This window comes from Vipera ursinii, assembly GCF_947247035.1.
Source record: "Vipera ursinii genome assembly, chromosome: 7".
Taxonomy (NCBI): Eukaryota; Metazoa; Chordata; class Lepidosauria; order Squamata; family Viperidae; genus Vipera; species Vipera ursinii.
In genome coordinates this window covers 32,926,691-32,945,626 of record NC_139521.1, presented here as the reverse complement: position 1 = coordinate 32,945,626, position 18,936 = coordinate 32,926,691, and the positions used below count along the sequence as shown (strand labels likewise).

The following is an 18,936-nucleotide window of genomic DNA, read 5'->3' as shown; positions in this document are numbered from 1 at the left end:
AAATACGGAATTCGGACAAAATTAAGGGTATACAAATTAGAGATCAGGATTATAGATTGAGAGCATTCGCAGATGATCTGGTTGTTACAGTGACCCAGCCAGAGAACTCTGTTGTGGACCTGATGGAGATAATAACACAATATGGGAAGGTTTCTGGATTTAAAGTTAATATACAGAAAACCAAAATTCTGGCCAAAAATATGACAGTTTCGCAAAAGGCTCTCTTAGAAGGATTAACTGGATTTGAGATTGTTAAAAGGGTTAAATATCTGGGGGTGCTTTTGTCGCCCTCTAATACAAAGTTATACAAAAATAACTATGAAAAACTATGGGGGAAAATTCAAAAAGAAATGGAGAGTTGGGAAAAATTGCAATTGTCTTTGTTGGGACGGATCGCAGCAGTGAAAATGAATGTCCTGCCTAAATTTTTATTTTTATTTCAAATGATACCGGTTCTTAAGAAAGATTCTAATTTGGAGGAATGGCAGCGAGGTATCAACAAATTTGTTTGGGCAGGGAAAAGGCCACGAGTTAAACTTAAGATTATGCAGGATACTCGTGAGAGAGGTGGTCTTAAAATGCCCAATTTTAAACTATATTATGAAGCTGCTGCATTAGTAGGAATAAGTGATTGGATCAATTTGACACAAGAGAGATTATTAAATCTTGAGGGTCATGACTTGTTGTTTGGCTGGCATGCATATTTGTTGTATGACAAGAAGGTAGATAATGTGTTTAGAGTCCATATTTTAAGACAGGCATTGTTGAGAGTTTGGAAGAAGTATAGACATAAGCTAGACTGCAAGATACCATTGTGGGCAATTCCAAAGCACGCAATAGAAAATATAAACGTTGGTTTTAAACATGATGTGACTACGTACAAGGAGATTTTAAGCTTGGAAAGAAATGTCTGGTGTCTGAAACCATATAGCCTCTTGCGAGATGAGAAGATTGTTCAAACTTGGTTTCAATATATTCAGTTACGGGCCAGGTGGAAAGAAGATCAGAAAATTGGTTTTACAATGACTGATGAAAATCTGATAAAGCAAATTAGAAATCAGGGTCCAGCACACATCAAACGGATATATCTTGCATTGATAGAAATTGACTCAGAAACAGAACTTGTTAAAGATTGTATGATTAAATGGGCCCAAAATATCCAAGAAGTTATTACAATGGACACGTGGGAAAGGATTTGGGTGAGGAACGTAAAATTCACACAAGCTCAAAATCTAAGGGAGAATTTTTATAAAATGTTTTACAGATGGCATTTAGATCTTAAAAAGCTTGCAAGTATGTATCCGAATTATCAGCCTAAATGTTGGAGGTGCGGTGACGAAGACGCAACATATTTTCATATATGGTGGACTTGTAAAAAGGTTAAGGCTTTTTGGATAAAAATCTGGTGGAATATGCAGAAGATTTTTAAGCAAAGGATAAAGTTTTGTCCGCAACTTTTTTTGTTGGGAATAATTACAAATGCTACAGTTGTGGACACTAAGTTGACGTTGAATTTAATTACGGCAGCAAGACTCTTAATAGGTCAGTATTGGAAGAAGGAGGAACTGCCGACTATAGAAGAATGGACTTTAAAGGTTTCTGACCTGGCAGAGATGGCAAAGATATCGGCCTATTTGAAAGATCATTCGCAAGAACGCTATATTACAGAGTGGAGAAAATGGATTGAGTATATTCAGAACAAATATGGGACTAAGAAGTTTCATGTAGCATTTGAATAAGTCTTCCTTTCTTTTTTCCTGTTTCTTTTTTGTTTTTTTATATATTTTATATTAATAGTGTTTGTAGTTATCCTATATGAGCTAGAGAGTGATAGATTTTAGAGCTTATGGTTGTTAGCATATGGATGTTTATGATTTTTTTTGTTTTTTATACCTTGTACTTAGCTCTGGGAAGTCGGGGGGTGGGGTGGGGAGGGGGGAGGGGTAAGGAGGGAGGGATAGGGGAGGGGTAGGGGGGGATTGTCAAAGATAAAATGTATGATAAAACTTTTCAATAAAAAAAATAATCGAACCATGAGGAGTAAAGGTACAAGTAATTATTACTACTGTCTCTTACTCCAGGAATGATCATAATTGGAATACAAGGCCAAGCTGAGCAAAAGTCCTTCGAGCACAAATTGCACCTCTTCATCTGGCATAAATTGTTAGTCTGAAAGACCACCAAATTGTGACCCATCTTATTTTGGGAGATCACAAGCCTATTCACAAGTAAAGCTGGAATTGTCTTGTAATCAGTTGGCTGTTAGAATAATAGCCAGCTGTTTGATTTTTAATTTATTCCTCCCCTTTCAAACCCATAACCTCCAAGCACAATCAAGACTTCCACTTGTCTCCCATTCAGTCTGGAGTTGTATAGCCAAGTGCTATCAGTACTGATGATACCTTATCATCTGAGATACTCAGTAAGATGAGGGAGAGGGATCAGCCCTGTAGCAACCCAGACTGAATGCCAAAGGCTTGATCTCTCCTCACACTCTGACTGCAACCACCTTCCCTAGAAAGAACCAGAATCACTACTCCTTTGTATATAGCTGTAACTGTTTTTTTCACTGTGCAACAGCTGAAATAATTAACTGATCCATTTCATAGGAAAGGCTGATCCATTTTATAGGCTGATGGCTTTCAGGCTATAGCAAATAATTATGTCCAGACTGATCCAAATTTCCGGTTGTAATTTGTAAAACAACATTTGAGAGCAATTGGCTTAATGGACAGTTCTTTCAAGTTAATTTATATGAATTACACATTTTCAAAAAGAGGAAGAGAAAATCTTTTGTCTGTGAATTTCTAAAATGCAGTCTCTCGTTATCTTAACCAAAGCCTTTATTAAAAGATTTCCTAGATGCGTCCATCTTTTATTGTTTTAAATATTTTTCCCGAATAAGTATAATTGTACTGCAAAATTGTTAGTAACAAAGTGCAGTTGTATTATAAACAAAAAGTTCCTGTTTATTTTAATGCATTTAGTCTTCTCTTCCCTTAACAGAACTGCTTCAATTGTCAAAAATGCAATAGGGCAAACTTTTACAAATCTGTTCCAAAGGATATCCAATCATCCAGGACAGTCCTTCTGAGTTTATTGAAAACCAGAGGGGAACTGTCCTGTTTTCATTGACAAAAATTTCATTGGTGGAAGATGAATACTGGATTCCAACCTAAACTATTTCCAACTGTTTTCACTGCTTATATTTCTGCTCACTAAACAAGAACAACATTCCACATTACTTTAGATTACCATGTTTCAATCATATAACCATAGTTAAATTGTATTTTACCTGGAGGTAAGGGGGTTTTCTTCTGAATTAAAACTACAGCAACTTTTGTGTTTCGGCCCTGCAAACTCTGCCTGAAAAATATAAGACATTAAACTAACTAAAGTTTATAAAGATTTCAGGCAATCAATTATTTAAGGCAGAAATACCATATGTATGGGACTTAACAAACTTAAATTTATTTGTTCTTTCAGATGAGCAATAGCAAATGCACATAGATAACAGCTTCTATTCCAAAACAAGAAGAAAAAATGTGAATTATATCTTCTTTCCCTCTTCAGTGTTACTCTAAAACAGTATTTTATAGAATAGATAAAATAATACCTGACAATTTCAACTTTAGTAGCACACTCTGATTGTTTTTCTTTCCACTGTGGCTCATCCCAATCTAGTTCATAAAATACCACAACAAGTGCAGGAACCAAATTCAGATGTTTGTTCATCCAACCTGTTTTCAGGATACCTTTTGGAATGTACCATTCATATGATAACCTCTGAAAAAATTGAAAAATAGTATCATTACTGTAGACAGGTGAAGTTTTTTTGGTCCCCTCTAGTAAATGTTGACTCCTGGTGACTGCCTGGACTAATATTTATATTTTTCTTGGCAAAATTTCAGAAGTCACTGGGCACTGCCTTCTTCTTAGAGTTAAGATAAAATGACTGGTAGAAACTTATACAGCTGGCATCATGCTTAAGGCAGAACAAGAACCTACAGTCTCCCAGTTTAGGGCTCTATATTTTTCTTCCCTGCTTATCTTTAAATCATAACATGCATATGTTCTGCATGAGTTTTGCTAAACTTATTCTTAATGAAGCAGGTTTAAAATTATGTTGCATTATTTTTTCAGCTTGATTTAATATAGCTGCATATCTCTATCTTTGCTTTTGAAAGAATTATTTTACCAATGTTAATTCCAAAAAGGAATACACAAGAGCAGAATTTAAACACTTAATGTAAAATAAACTTACATTAAAATATGACTTTTAACTCTTACTGTAATATTTAGGGTAATACCTTTACTCTGCACTTGGGATACTCATGATCTCCGGGAAGTACTTTAAAAGAAATTGGTACTCTGTCTGCTCTCCTATTTGCACAAAAGGCATCCCAGACAGCTCGATGAACAGCATTATATATAACATCCAAACCAGTGAGTGTGACAAAGGCCATTGGTCGGCAACATAATTCCACTGGAAAATCCCACTGTGAAGGGCTCATATTGACGGTTCCAAATATAGTCTGAAACTTTAAGCAGAAAAATATTCAAAATAATTTTCCTATCAAATATTGTAATATGCAGAATATTTAAAGTTGTTATTCTAATCTTGTGACAAGCAGACATAAAATCAGGTGTTTCTGTACAGCAAGATATAAAGTTTATATACCTTGAATAATTCTAGATTCTAATAGACATTTCACTACAATATTGTGTGCCTTAAAATGGTTTTGCCTGTAGCTAAATTGAACCAGATAGAAAAAATTCAACTTGGGCCACAGCCTAGTTTATACGTCTTCCTGTTGTTATCGGGAGGGTCTTCAAAAAAATTACTTACCTGTGAACTTTAAAGGTATTCAAATAAATTTACCAATGAGTCCCACTTATTCACATCAAATATGGCTACATTTACAATCTCCATACTACTACATATATTTCTCATTTTTAAAGATTTTGGGAAACCATAAAATAAAACCAATAAACCTTCTAAGGCAGGAAAGGGCAGCCTATTTTCAGCTTTATCACCAAATCATTTTTCTATGCTTTTACTTGGTTTCATTTTACACTAATACATTGTTTTGCATTCATTTGTTGCATAGTAATGGCAGCCATGCAGACTGAAGACTATTCCACACAGGCTAAAACACACTGAGCTTCGGTTTCACGTCATATAAAATAAGAATATTCTTTTGTTTTTCTACTGCATGAAGGCCAACACTGTGATTTGCAACTTACGGTTGATGGTTTAGCATATTTTGTAATTCCAGAGAATAGTGGTTTATTTTATTCCTCAGGAGAAAATAATTTAGGGAATTAAATAAAGCTAACTTAAGTCTCATTTAAGTCTTATTTAAGTCTGAACGCATAGCGCCTTTATTAAAACCTTCCAAGTCTCCATTTCACGTTCTACGTAAAAGCAGCACACCTACGAAACCGAAATACTTTCCCCAAAACAATGACAGACTGTCTTGTGTGCAGCCGCCGCCCCTTGTGCCTTTGCCTGAGAGGATCTGCTCACACTGCAAGCTCCGTTGAGACGCCGTTCTCAGTTGCCCTGCCTCGCACCAGCAATACGATCTCCCCGGGTATGGAAGGCGCACCCGGCCGTCAGCCTTCGGTGACACGATCCATACGACAATCGGGTGCAGAGGAAAGAGGGAAAACTTCGAACAGAAACCCGAGGCCTGCCCGAGGAAAACACTAAGCAGGCGAATTAAGATTGATAGCCGTAACTGACCAATAAGCACTGCGGCTCCTGAGCGCCCGGCGCCAACTATTGGAACGTGCTAAGAAATGGGCAGAGCTAAAGTGCTGCGAGGCGGCAAATGAAAAGAAGAAGGAGCAAAGAGGCGGAACCGACCGAGCATTGCTCTGACTCTAGGGCAGGGGTAGGCAACCTTGGCTCTTTTGTGACTCGTGGACTTCAACTCCCAGAATTCCTTAGCCAGCATGGCTAAGGCTCAGGAACTCTGGGAGTTGAAGTCCACGAGTCACAAAAGAGCCAAGGTTGCCTACCCCTACTCTAGGGTAAAGAGCGTGCAAATCAGAGGGTACGGTTAAAAGAATCGACCAATTGTCAGCTGGAGGAAGTGGAGCGAGGATGATCACGCTGTCCAATCACCGCTAAAGAGGTAGCGCTTGACTCCCCTTTCCGCCTTGTCCTTTTTGGCGCCTGCGCACCGAGGACAATCTTCTGTATTGATCTGGTGTGCTCGATTCTGACTTGGATTGACGTGCAATATTTTTTTTCCCAGGAGACCGTGAAAAGGGAGAGAGCGAAAGGAGCCGGGGAGGGGAGAGTTTTCTTTCCCGGTGTCGCGTCATGACGGCGAACGAGGACCAGGAGGTGAGGGATACGAAGGCGTAGTAGAATAGACTTGCAGAGTCCGGGAATGGAAGGAGTAAAGGCGCCCTGGGGTTACGTGAAAACCTCCCCTGGAGGGGCGTGGCTAGGAAAGGACCGCCCTTCCCTGGATCTAATTGTAGGAGCTGCTGTGGGGGGGAGAACATGGTGTGTAGCAGCAGATCAGCAGCACGGGGGGGGGGGGGGAAGCTCCACCTGTTGAGTGTTTGCCTTATGTTGCAAATGTGCCCTAGTGCTGCGCGGGAAACTTTTAACGACAGGGTAGGTAAAGGTAAGGTAAAGGTTCCCCCGCACACGCGTGCTAGTCGTTTCCGACTCTAGGGGCCGGTGCTCATCTCAGTTTCAAAGCCGAAGAGCCAGCGCTTGTCCGAGGACGTCTCCGTGGTCATGTGGCCGGCATGACTGGACGCCAAAGGCGCACGGAATGCTGTTACCTTCCCACCGTAGTGGTCCCTATTTTTCTACTCGCATTTTTTTTACGTGCTTTCGAACTGCTAGGTTGGCAGAAGCTGGGACGAGTAACAGGCGCTCACTCTGCTACGTGGCACTCGGGATTCGACCCGCCAAACTGCCGACCTTCTGATCGACAAGCTCAGCGTACTAACCCACTGAGCCACCGCGTCCCTCTTAACGACAGGGTAACTGGAACGTTTTGACAGGGGTTATCAGCATCGCCCATTGCACGAAACCCTGGTTTAGCTTTCTTCAGTAGAATTTGGATTGGATGATTGAAACCAGTGTTTTTCGAACTTGGCAACTTTAACACGCTGGCTGGAGAATTAGGGGAGTTGAAGTCCACCATCTTAAAAGTTGCCAGGTTTGAAAAACCCTGGACTAAATAGACCCTTTCTGCTCCATGGTTGTACTAAGGCAGGGGTCGGCAACCTCGGCTCTTTTATGACTCGTGGACTTCAACTCCCAGAATTCCTGAGCCAGCTATGCTGGCTCAGGAATTCTGGGAGTTGAAGTCCACGAGTCATAAAAGAGCCGAGGTTGCCTACCCCTGTACTAAGGAGTGGCTCCATAAAACCCAAATGATGCATTTGTGATGCTGCGTAAATATAGCTAAGATCATTTTTTTTTTTAGAAATTAGAGTTTTCTACAGCTCTATACACTGTTTTTACACATGTATGTTCTTTTTTCAAGCACCACAAAAAGCAATTTCTGGTTCTTTTCAGTCTTTTTATAACCAATGCTATCGATTATACTTTATGGCTGACGACATCTGCCACTGAAAACATGACATTGACTTATCACATACTTTTAGTTTTATATCAAACATATACAGCATGGTTAGCTTCCTAGGATTATAGAGTCCTTTTAAGATACTTTTAATATTTTTGAAAACTACTAAAATGTGACTTAAGGTTATGTTCAATCAGATATTGTTCATTTATTTTAAATATTTTACTAAGCATATATACCATTCCACTCATGCCTGGCTGAGTGGTTTATAGATCTCCCAGTACAGTTTAATATTAAATTAAAACATAAAACTATAAAGTGTTTGCTTGTGCTTTCTTTCAGATGGAGTTAGAAGCATTACGTTCTATTTATGAAGGTGATGAATGTTTTAGGGAACTTAGTTCCATTTCATTTCAATATAGGGTGAGTTTTTAGAAATTGTATTAATTCAAATGAGCCTATATTAACCTCTTAGCTTTAGGTTCTGTATTTATCAAGGTAGTTCTCACTAAACAATGGTGATTGGGACCGGAATTTCCATTGCTAAGCAACATGGTCATAAAGCATGAAGTCTCATGAGCACAGCATTTAGCGATGAAAATTCCAGCACTTCTGACTGCCATTAAATGGATTCACCGATGTTAAGTGCAATGCCATGTGATTGCCATTTGCAACCTCCTGCCAGTTTCCCTATTGGCTTTGCTTGTAGGAAGCTGGCAAAAAAGGTACAAATGGTGATTATGTGACTACAGGATACTACAATATTATAATTATGAACTCAAGCTCCTGGATTGTTATCACATAACCTCAGGGATGCTGCTCAGGGCCATCAGAAACAAGAATCAATTGTAAATTCCATTTGTTCAGCGCCATTGTAAGTTTGAACAGTCTGAATGAGTGGTTGTTCAGCAAGGACAATAAGACAGTTTGTAGTTTAGCTATAACACTATATAAACAGCAACAGCTTAAGACTATATACCAAGTTTTACACAGATTTTCAGATTGGGTGTACTCATTTTCTTAATATATCTAAAGATAAAACTGATTCATAATTTATGAAAAGGTATAGTCTATGGTAGAAAGGTCCTGCTGATCATTGATATAATCATAATATGTTAAATTTATATACTGCCATGTTTCCCGTGGTGTAACTGTTTTATGGATTCTGGTGCAGTTATATTAGTATTTTTAATGCTCACATGTTGGACATAACACTTTTTGAAAATTTCTTCTAAAAATTGACATTGAATGTAAAAATGAAATATCTGTATTTCAGTATTTTTGATGATTAAATCTTGAATTGACTGGATTCCCATGTAGACATGATTTATATATGTTTTTAGATAGGTGAAAGTGGAGATCCCAAAGCGTTCCTTATAGAAATATCATGGCCAGAAACATACCCACAAACTGCTCCAGTCATATCAATGGATGCATTCTTCAACAATGCCATGTAAGTTGTCCAGTTCTTAAGACTTTCAAAAAGTGGTCTTTCTAGAATTAACCTTTTATCTCTTCTTTGTCATCTGACCTAGATCCTCGACTGTAAAACAAAGTATATTGGATAAATTAATGGAAGAAGTTGAAGTTAACCTGGGAACCTCAATGACATATACAATATTTGAATATGCCAAAGATAATAAAGAACTGTTCATGGAAAATCAACCAGTTAATACTGTGGTAAGTTTATATTCCCAAATGTTGACCTATCTCAACATATGAAAATGTTTTCCTATGCAATCTATCAGTTTTTTTATATTGAATTGCCACTATAAGATTGAATTCTATTCCTAGCAATGTTTGACATTCCTATATTAATCTAGTATTCCAGGAGCAGTGGTTAAAATTACTTATTATATCCTACAAATTTTTTTGTATTGACAACAGAAAAGTTTAAGCAGATATAATGGCTTTTCATCCCATTTAATGCAAGTATCAAGTATAGAATTAATAAACTACAGAGAATTCTTAATAAATAATACATTTCATTTCTTTAGACAGTATTAAATAACTGCATCTCAACTGGACATTCTGATGCAGCACCACCAACTAAGAAAAAGGAGAAAAAGGAACAATTGTCCAAAACGCAAAAGCGGAAGCTAGCTGACAAAACGGGTTTGTATAATTTACTCCTAATACATTTTAATTTTCTTTTAATTAAAAAAGTATAGTGTAGAATATATCTTTTCTATATAGAATAGAGCAAATACAGGCTTTTTTCCGCATTATGGCTTATGCTGAATTTTTGTGTGCAATAGGTATGTCTTAAGTAATTTTTGTTTCCTAGCAGAATAGTAATTGTGTTCTTTTGTGGAATCTACGTTGTTGAACCAGAACTCTCAGCAACGCCAGTAGTCAGGGACATTGACAGTTAAAATTCAGAAACATCTGGAGGGCCATAAGTTTTATTTATTTTATTTATTTATTTATTAGTTTTTATAAACCGCCCTTCTCCCGAGGGACTCGGGGCGGTGTACAGAGGAAGGGAAGGTATACAGACCGAACAATAAAATAATAAGAAACACTAATGAACACAAACTGGGACCCCAATTAACGCTATCATGCCAGGCCAGCCTGCTGGAACAAAAAAGTTTTTAAGTCGCGACGGAAGGTACGGAGGTCAGGGGCCATCCGGATTTCGGTAGGTAAGGTGTTCCAGAGGGCTGGCGCACCCACTGAGAATGCCCTCCCCCTGGGGGCCACCAGCCGACATTCCTTGAGCGGTGGCACCCTGAGGAGGCCCTCTCTGTGGGAGCGCACAGGACGGTGGGGTGCTGACATCGGCAGAAGGTGCTCCCGTAGGTAGTCCGGACCCATGCCATGTAGGGCTTTGAATGTCATTGTTAGCACCTTGAACTTCACACGGAAGGCAACCGGAAGCCAGTGCAGCGCACGGAGGAGAGGTGTGATATGGGAGTATCGGGAGGCTCCCAAGAGTGTCCGTGCCGCCGCACTTTGCACCAGTTGAAGCTTCCGAGTGGATCTCAAGGGCAGCCCCATGTAGAGAGCGTTACAATAGTCTAGGCGAGATGTCACAAGGGCATGGGTGACTGTACGTAAGGAATCCAGGTCTAGATAAGGCCGTAGTTGGCGAACTAGTCGAACCCGGGAGAAGGCCCCCTTGGTCACAGCTCCAATGTGGTCTTCCAGGGAGAGCTGCGAGTCTAGGAGGACACCCAGGTTGCGGGCCCTATCAGCCGGGGGAAGTAACTTGTCCCCAATGTTAAGCAGTGGGACGTTCTGACTCTCCTGGCTTGCCGGTACGTACAGCCATTCAGTCTTGTCCGGGTTCAGTTGAAGCCTGTTTCTCCCCATCCATTCCCGGACCGCTTTCAGGCAGCGGGACATCACGTCTAGGGCATCACTGATATTGTTAGGAGTTGAGATAAAAAGCTGGGTGTCATCAGCATACTGATGGTACCCTACTCCAAAACTGCGAATGATCTCACCCAGCGGTTTCATGTAGATGTTGAACAGGAGAGGCGAGAGGACCGACCCCTGAGGGACTCCGCAAGCGAGAGGCCTCGGGGTCGACCTCTGTCCCCCTGTCAGCACCGACTGCGAGCGACCCTGGAGAAAGGAGGAGAACCAACGTAGAACCGTGCCTCCCACTCCCAGTCCCCTGAGGCGTCGCAGCAAGATACCATGGTCGATGGTATCGAAAGCCGCCGAGAGGTCTAATAAGACTAGGACAGAGGAATGGCCCCTGTCCCGGGCTCTCCAGAGATCATTCATCAGAGCGACCAATGCCGTCTCCGTGCTGTAGCCCGGCCTGAAACCCGATTGGTACGGGTCTAGATAAACCGCTTCATCCAGGATCTGAGGAAGTTGGTGCGCCACCACGCTCTCAACAACCTTCGCAAGGAAGCGAAGATTGGAGACTGGACGAAAGTTATTCAAAGAGGATGGGTCCAAGGTGGGCTTCTTGAGGAGAGGTCTCACCACCGCCTCCTTCAAGGCGGTGGGGAAGTGACCCTCACTCAGAGAAGCAGAGATGACCGCTAGGAACCAGCCTCGTGTCGCCTCTCGAGCTGTATAGGCCAGCCAGGAAGGGCACGGGTCCAGTAAGCATGTGGAGGAGCTCAACCTTCTCATAATCCTGTCCACTTCCTTAGGAGTTACAGGATCAAATTCTTCCCAGATGACGTCGACAAGACTGTCCATGTCTTGTTCTTCCATCTCAGCCCAGTTGGAGTCCAGACCAGTTCGAATCCGAGCGATTTTATCCAGCAGATATTGACCAAATTCCTCGGCTCGACCCTGCAAGGGTTCCTCCCTCACCTCTTGGTTTAATAGGGAGCGAGTCACCCTGAACAAGGCAGCCGGGCGATTATCTGCGGACGCGATGAGGGTGGAAAAGTAGTTGGATTTTGCCACCCTTATCGCAGCGAGATAAGACCTGGTGAGGATTCTTAGTCGCAATCGGTCGGATTCGGATCGACTGGACCTCCAACGGCTCTCTAGGCCCCGTCTCCGACGCTTCATCTCCCGGAGCTCCTCGGTGAACCATGGGGCTCGCTGGGATCTGCGCCGGGTCAGAGGCCGCAAGGGTACAACTCGGTCCAGAGCCTCCGTGGCTGCCTTTTCCCAGGCTTCCACTAAGGCTTCTGCCGAGCTGTGAGCAGGGGGTGCATGCGAGTCCCTAAGCGCTGCCTGGAACTTATCAGGGTCCATTAGGCGCCTAGGGCGGTACCATCTGACTGGCACCGTGCACCCACGGTGGGGGGTGGCAAGGGGGAAGTCTAGCCGCAGGAGGTGGTGATCGGTCCATGACAGGGGCGTAATAGTTGTGGCACCCCCACCGACATCATCACGCCACCGTCCAGATAAGAACACCAAGTCTGGGTTGTGGCCTCTCTCATGAGTCGGCCCAGAAATTATTTGCAGCAGGTCCATGGCCGTCATGGAAGCCATGAACTCCCGAGCCAGTTCGGACGATCCTCCCAGGGACGGTAGATTAAAGTCGCCCAAGACCATGAGTCTTGGGAATTCAACCACCAACCCTGAGAGGACATCGAGTAGCTCGGGTAGGGCCGCCGCTGCACGATTAGGTGGTAGGTACGCCAGCAGCAGACCCAACTGCGCCCCTGGGCCGAATCTCAGTAGGAGAGACTCACACCCGACCATCTGAGGGACGGTGGTCTCTCGCGGGCTAAGGGATTCCCTGATGATAACTGCCACTCCCCCGCCCCTCCCATGAGCCCGGGGCTGGTGCAGTACCTGGAAACCTGGCGGGCAGAGGTCTACCAGAGGAACACCCCCCTCTGGGCCCAGCCAGGTTTCCGTGATGCAGGCCAGGTCCGCATGCTCACTCTCCACTAGGTCACGAATGAGGTGAGCTTTGTTAGCTGCGGACCTTGCATTCAGGTAGACCAGCCTTAGCATGGGAGGGTGCGCACCTTTGCTCCCGGGTCCTCCGGGGGAGAACAGAGGGTCGGAGCGTCTCACCGCCTGTACAGAGCGGAGATGACACTCCCGGTGACGATACGGCCCTCTGTCTGTGCACCTTCTGCCATTCCCCACCATCCTAGGGATGGGACGTTTGTCAGTACGCCACTGGGTGTTATCGGCGACTGGTCCTCGTTGTACGCCGTCGCGAACGGCCGTGGGCCTGGCATGCGTTATGGTGGCTGGAAGGCGTGCCTTTCCCGCACAACCATAGTCTCCTCCCTCCCCCCTCCCTAACCCCACAAAAAACTTAACTAAGAACTTAATCAGGGGCCTCTTGTTGGGCTTATGCTGGAGGCCCCTGACCCTGCCTGGCCATCTCTCAGAGGCCCAGTGGTTGGGTCCGTCATCAAGATTGGATGTGATGCAGGCGGGTCGCACCCAGGAGAGTGGGGAAGTTCCCTTCCTCATCTCTGCCATGCATTGCCCAGTAATTCGTAGCAATTTGCAATAAGCCAGAATTTGCTATTTTAAGCTTTACCACAAAGTATGATGTAAATTAATACATTAATTTCAGAATAGATGCTTGAATTTGAATTGCAAAAATTCAAAATTTTTATTTTGATTAGATCACAAAGGAGAACTTCCTCGAGGATGGAATTGGGTTGATGTAATCAAGGTAAGAGTGTTGAAAATTGAAAATATTAAAACAGTAACTTGGGGAGATTTTAGCAGTATCTAATTTTTTCTTTTTTCTTTTTTAAACCATTTTGGATATGAATGATAACGGGATTTACCTCGTGTTTTTATAAAGCATGTAAGTATTTGGACCATTATGAACCATATTTTTAGTTCTAAGCAATGATACTTGTATGTCTTTTTTTGCCTTGATCAGTGTTTCAGAGATTTTGTACTCCATCCTAAACAAAAAAATGTTTATATTTAATTAAGCACTAACAATCTGTATCATTCTGTAGAAGAGTAGTGCATTTGTTTTTAGCTAAATTTACAGTAGGCAAATCTCATACATTATGCAATAATGAAATTAAAATATAATAATAGTTTTATGATTTTTACAAATGGATTGTTAAAACCAGATAATTGTAGTATAAGGGCAGTTGAAGCCAAAATAGGGATCCACTATTTGGAAACTAACCAAAGAGAAAAGCAACCTAGAAAGTGATGGCGAACCTTTTAGAGACCGAGTGCCCAAACTGCAACCCAAAACCCATTTATTCATTGCCGGGTGGGCGTGGCCAACTGGGTGGGCATGGCCACCTCGATGATGCTCATGGGGAGGGATGCCTGTTGGGGCTGGGCAGCGTTGGGGGAGATCCAGGGGGTCTCTGGCGGGTGAGGTGGTGGGCCGGAGGCTCGTCCTGCGGGGTGAGGCGAGGTGAGGTAGGGTGGGTGTGCCAATTGCTGCGGGGCAAGGCAGGCCGGAGCAACTGCTACCTGACACCATCGGCCCCCACACACAGAAGGCAGCGAGCGCCTGGGGGCTGACGGTGTCCATCAGCAACCACAGTCTACTGGCTGTCCTGCATCATGGCGCACGTGGGACGATGTGGGACAGCAACGGCAAAGGGTGGGTGCATGCCAGATCCCACCTTCTCCCACTGCTGCCGGCCCCACTAGTGCGAGGATGGGTGGCGCAGCTTTGCTTCCCGATCTGCATGTGCCCACCCTTTGCCGCTGCTGCCCCACATTGTCCCATGTGTGCCTCTGGACATGCGTGCAGGACGATGTGGAGTGGCAGCGGGGAGGAGTGGGCGTATGCCACAGCTCACCTTCCCTTGCTGCTGCCTCCACCAGTGCAAGGATGGGTGGCACAGCTTTGCTTCCAGATCTGCTGCCAGCTGGGCTTGGCGATGCAGGGATCACAGCCACCGCCTCCTACTTCCCTGTGTGGTTGGCCGGTCAAGGAGCTCAGAGCAGCAGCAGCTGCTGCCCCTGTCAGAGCCACCATGTAGACAGAGCCCACACCAGGTGAGGTCTCCTTTCTGGCTGTCCCGGGGCCATCTTTGCCCACGCTGATGGGGCTGCACTGCAGAAGGGAGATAGCTCTGATTCCCGCCTTCTGGCCGCCCCCTCAGCCCCCTGCCCGATGCCCCTTCTATCCAATCCTACGTGACCGCAGTGTGGATGAGAGGCTCGGCTAGCGGGGGGGGGGGGGCTTTCCTCCACAGAGGTGTCCTGGCCTTCACGCCCTCCCCAGCCAGACCACCTCGCTTTCTCCCAGCTGGGACCTGATGACCCCCACCCTCCTGCACCTACCCCAGCCGACCCCCTGAGCAGCCCAGCCCAACCAAGACGGAGGGAAGGCGAGGCAGAGGACTGGTTGTTAAATGATTTGAAACCCACCACTGGTCTCTTCCGAAGGCCACTCACTCTCCCGCCAAAACTGCGCCTTTTATAGGTTCCCTCACCCCACCTAGCTCTCGCAGCTGTTCCCGGACTCCGCATGCATGGAGAGGGGGAGGGGAGGAGCCTGGCCCTGCGTCCCTCTGTGGCAATGGCACGTGTGCTTACAGGGACGGCTCTGTGCTGCCTGTGACACGTGTGCCATAGGTTCGCCCCCACCAACCTAGAACTAAGGAGAAATTTCCTGACAGTTAGAACAATTAATCAGTGGAACAATCTGCCTCCAGAAGCTGTGAATGCTCCAGCACAGGAGGTTTTCAAAAAGAGATTGGACAGCCATTTGTCTGAAATGGTATAGGGTTTCCTGCCTGAGCAGGGGGTTGGACTAGATGACCTCTAAGGTCCCAACAACAACATCATCATCATTATTATTATTATTACTATTTCCTTTCATGTTTATATTAGTTAGTGGTTCAAAAATTGAGAGCGAAACCAAAGATTTTCAGCAAATTCCCCAACTCCCTAAAATCACAAAAAGGGGCCCAACTTTTTCAGGCTAATTTTAAAAACAAAAAAGGGGTTGGTCCCAAGTATCCATGTTGCCTTTGGAATACATTGAAAAGAGTATCCAGAAGAGCATCTAAGCATTTTTAAAAAATATGTTTGCATGCATTAAGATTGTTCAGCAACCGCTGTTTCAACTACCTTTCAAAGTTACAACAGTGCTGAATGAGGGATCTTAACAACTGTTCCTCATAATTGCGACTATTGCAACCTCCCTGTGATCACGTGATTGCAATTTGGGCATTTGGCAACTAATTTGCAAGTAAAATAGTCACAACATCCCATGGTTATGTGATTGCCACTTGTGAACCTCATAGGGTTTCCTGCCTGAGCAGGGGGTTGGACTAGATGACCTCCAAGTTCCCTTCCAACTTTACTATTATGATTATGATTATGATTATGAAAAAGCCAACGGGGAAACAGATATTGCAAATGGTGATCACATGACTGTGGGACACTGTAACCATGCAGGATTTGCCTAATGACATCTACTGGAACTGGTACAACTGCCATTTAGGTCAGAGCAGTCACATGACATTATGCCATATAACCTCATTGCTTAGCAATAGAATTGTCGCTCCCAATTACCATTTTTAAGTGAGGACTATCTGTTACTAATCCAACATACATATTCTAATTTATCACATGTCTCCTAGTCTCTTCAAGTATTTCAACTGAAGCCATATCATCTATAGCCACTTATGCCCATTTGGGCAGAAATCCTATATTTACAGCCCATCAAGGGTTTTTCTGATAAGCTTATTCTTTGCATTTTAGAAGTGTTTACAAAAAAATATATGTTAACACCTTTTTATGAGTGTGTGTTTAGCTCAAATAGAAGAAATAAGAAGTTTAATAATTATATAAAAACTGGTAATACCATTTTCATCCAAAAAGACCCATGTTGTTCCTTAGATATATCACAATGTATTACTCCAATTCAGTTGCTGATTCAGGATATAAAGATGTTGTTCACTAGGAATAGCTGACATAGTTGACACTGTAACTTGCATATTACAATTTTGCGATCTTATACTATGTAGAACACAACTGTGTAGAGTAAAGCTATGATGAAAATAGCAACAATTGTGAGTTCTCAGTATAATTGCATCTAAGAAATACAGAATAAGAAATAAAAGGAAATACAGAAGTACAGCTCCAACCATATGATGCTTTTTTCAATATTTGTCTAATATATCCTATTATTATTTTGGCTCTTTTCTATTCATTTTACAGATAGTTAAATACATTAGAAGTCAAAGTAACAAATCTTTTTTTTAACTTCAAGTATGAAGACCAGCCTGTAAAGAAAAATTATATTGTACAAACTTCAATGGTTTATAATAAAATTGTCACATTGAGTTTAATTGCTGTTTATTGTCACATTGTTTATGGATAGGATCAAGAAAAATGATAAAATTATTTTTGTCTTTTTACAGCTGAGCAAAACGGGCTCCAAGGATGATGAATAGGAGGACTTTGATATAGGAAAATCTTAGCTGAAACCACATTGTAATAACATTGATTTCCCCCCCACAAGTTTTATAAATAACAGTTCCACACATGTTTAAATGTGTTAAAGTGTACCCATCAAGAGCAACATTTTTCTGACTTTATGATTTTCTTCTTATCACATGTTTTCCTTTAGAGGAAATATGTCAAAGGCAGTGTCAATGTACTTTGTCATGACACTGTAACAATATGTAATTTTCACGTATATTGTTATTCACTGTACTAAATCATAAAAATCTGTGGTGGTAAATGAAATCAACATAGCTAATTTTAGAAGACTTGCTCTAAAAATTCCAGACTTCGTAATTTCTATATTTGGATTGGAATCCCATGGTTGATTCTTATGTTTACTTCAGTATCATTTCTAATACTATTCATAGCATTCAGCCTTTATTAGAAGGCTGAAAAATGTTATTGTAGCTGATGTTATGAAAAATATGCACCAGCTTAAATTACATTAAAAAAATGTATTACCCAATTCAAGTGACCCCTCAGCATCCCTTTTGTGCACAGCATATTCATTTTATACTTCAGTGTGAAATGTAAAACAAAACAAGGCCATTACAGTTACAAAAAATAATGTAGCAACAGTGATTTCTATTTTCATGACAATTTTGCTGCTACTACTACATTGCATATTACTACAGTGCACACTGGTGCATTCATTCCATGGCAATTAGCCCATACAAAAGAATGACTATCCCCATTATTTAATTAAAAACGATATATCCAGTTTTGTCTAGATAATACCAGTCAGTAAAAAAGAGAAAGAATATTATTCCTTTGGCATAACTGCTAATATGTGAAGAAAACAGACATTTACAAAAGTGGAGCCTACAGATAGAAAAGAAATGATGTAAGACTGAACTTATAAGACAGAAAACTCATCCATTTTTCTGGCTGTTGCTGAACTTCCACAACCACTTTCCCTTATACCTGGTCATGCTGTTCTTTGCTGCTGGGAGTTAGCAACATCTTAAGGTCTTACCTTCTCACCATGAAATTAAAAACAATTGAACTTAGTTCTGCCTAGAATTACATGATATGAAGAATTTATATTTGTTTTTGCAAAAAAAATAATGGGATACTGGCTTCAGGTGCTGCCCCACTTTATTTCAATTTTTTACTTGGAATAATAAATACTGTCATTAGTTTCAACCGAATTAATAGATAAGATGATACTTAGAGGGATCAGATATCTTGTATTTGAGGCTTGTCTGTTATTAGATCAACAGTGATAAAGAATAAGATGCCTTAATACCATTTTAAAAAAATTGTTGGGAGGGATTAAATAAATTTCTATTTTTCTTTGTGTTTTTGTTTATGTTGAGGCTCTTTCTACTGACATTGTGCATATGGTAGTTAAAATGGAGTCTAAATGGAGTGTTCAGTCTTTGTTCAAATAAATGGAATTGAAATATGTAAATTTGATTTGGCAGAATTATGTATCTAAGCCATGTTAAATATTGATACCAAATAAAATATGGTAACTACTTTTAAAACATCAATATCAAAAAGGTTATTGATATACTAATAAGTGAACACA

The 18,936-nt window shown here is 42.1% G+C and overlaps 2 protein-coding genes across 7 annotated transcripts in view; one reads left to right on the top strand and one right to left on the bottom strand.

Moving 5' to 3' along the window:
* The window catches only part of TRAPPC11 (trafficking protein particle complex subunit 11), a 51,898-nt gene extending 46,188 nt beyond the window's left edge, over positions 1-5,710 (bottom strand). For all 3 annotated transcript variants that reach the window (XR_014493040.1, XM_083367445.1, XM_083367446.1), the window contains exons 1-4: positions 5,531-5,710; positions 4,311-4,541; positions 3,617-3,786; positions 3,296-3,366 (exon numbers count right to left, since the gene is read on the bottom strand). Coding sequence is in view for 2 of the 3 variants with exons in the window: in XM_083367445.1 (XP_083223571.1) it covers positions 3,296-3,366; positions 3,617-3,786; positions 4,311-4,514 (445 nt within the window). In the remaining variant the exon portion in view is untranslated. The remainder of the gene's footprint in view (positions 1-3,295; positions 3,367-3,616; positions 3,787-4,310; positions 4,542-5,530) is intronic.
* A 481-nt stretch (positions 5,711-6,191) lies between these two features.
* Positions 6,192-18,704, top strand: RWDD4 (RWD domain containing 4). Of its 4 annotated transcripts, XR_014493047.1 has the most exons (8): positions 6,205-6,358; positions 6,875-7,014; positions 7,905-7,985; positions 8,906-9,015; positions 9,098-9,242; positions 9,560-9,677; positions 13,580-13,767; positions 17,318-18,704. XR_014493047.1 is itself a non-coding variant. In XM_083367538.1 (7 exons), the coding sequence occupies exons 1-7, from the start codon at positions 6,335-6,337 to the stop codon at positions 17,348-17,350; spliced, it is 561 nt and encodes a 186-aa protein (XP_083223664.1). In that variant the 5' UTR covers positions 6,192-6,334; the 3' UTR covers positions 17,351-18,704. The 4 variants fall into 4 exon arrangements, 2 of the variants coding, with proteins under 2 accessions (XP_083223664.1, XP_083223663.1); XR_014493046.1 differs by lacking the exon at positions 6,875-7,014 and having other exon boundaries at positions 6,192-6,358; XM_083367538.1 differs by lacking the exon at positions 6,875-7,014 and having other exon boundaries at positions 6,192-6,358; positions 13,580-13,629.
* Positions 18,705-18,936: the final 232 nt, after the last annotated feature.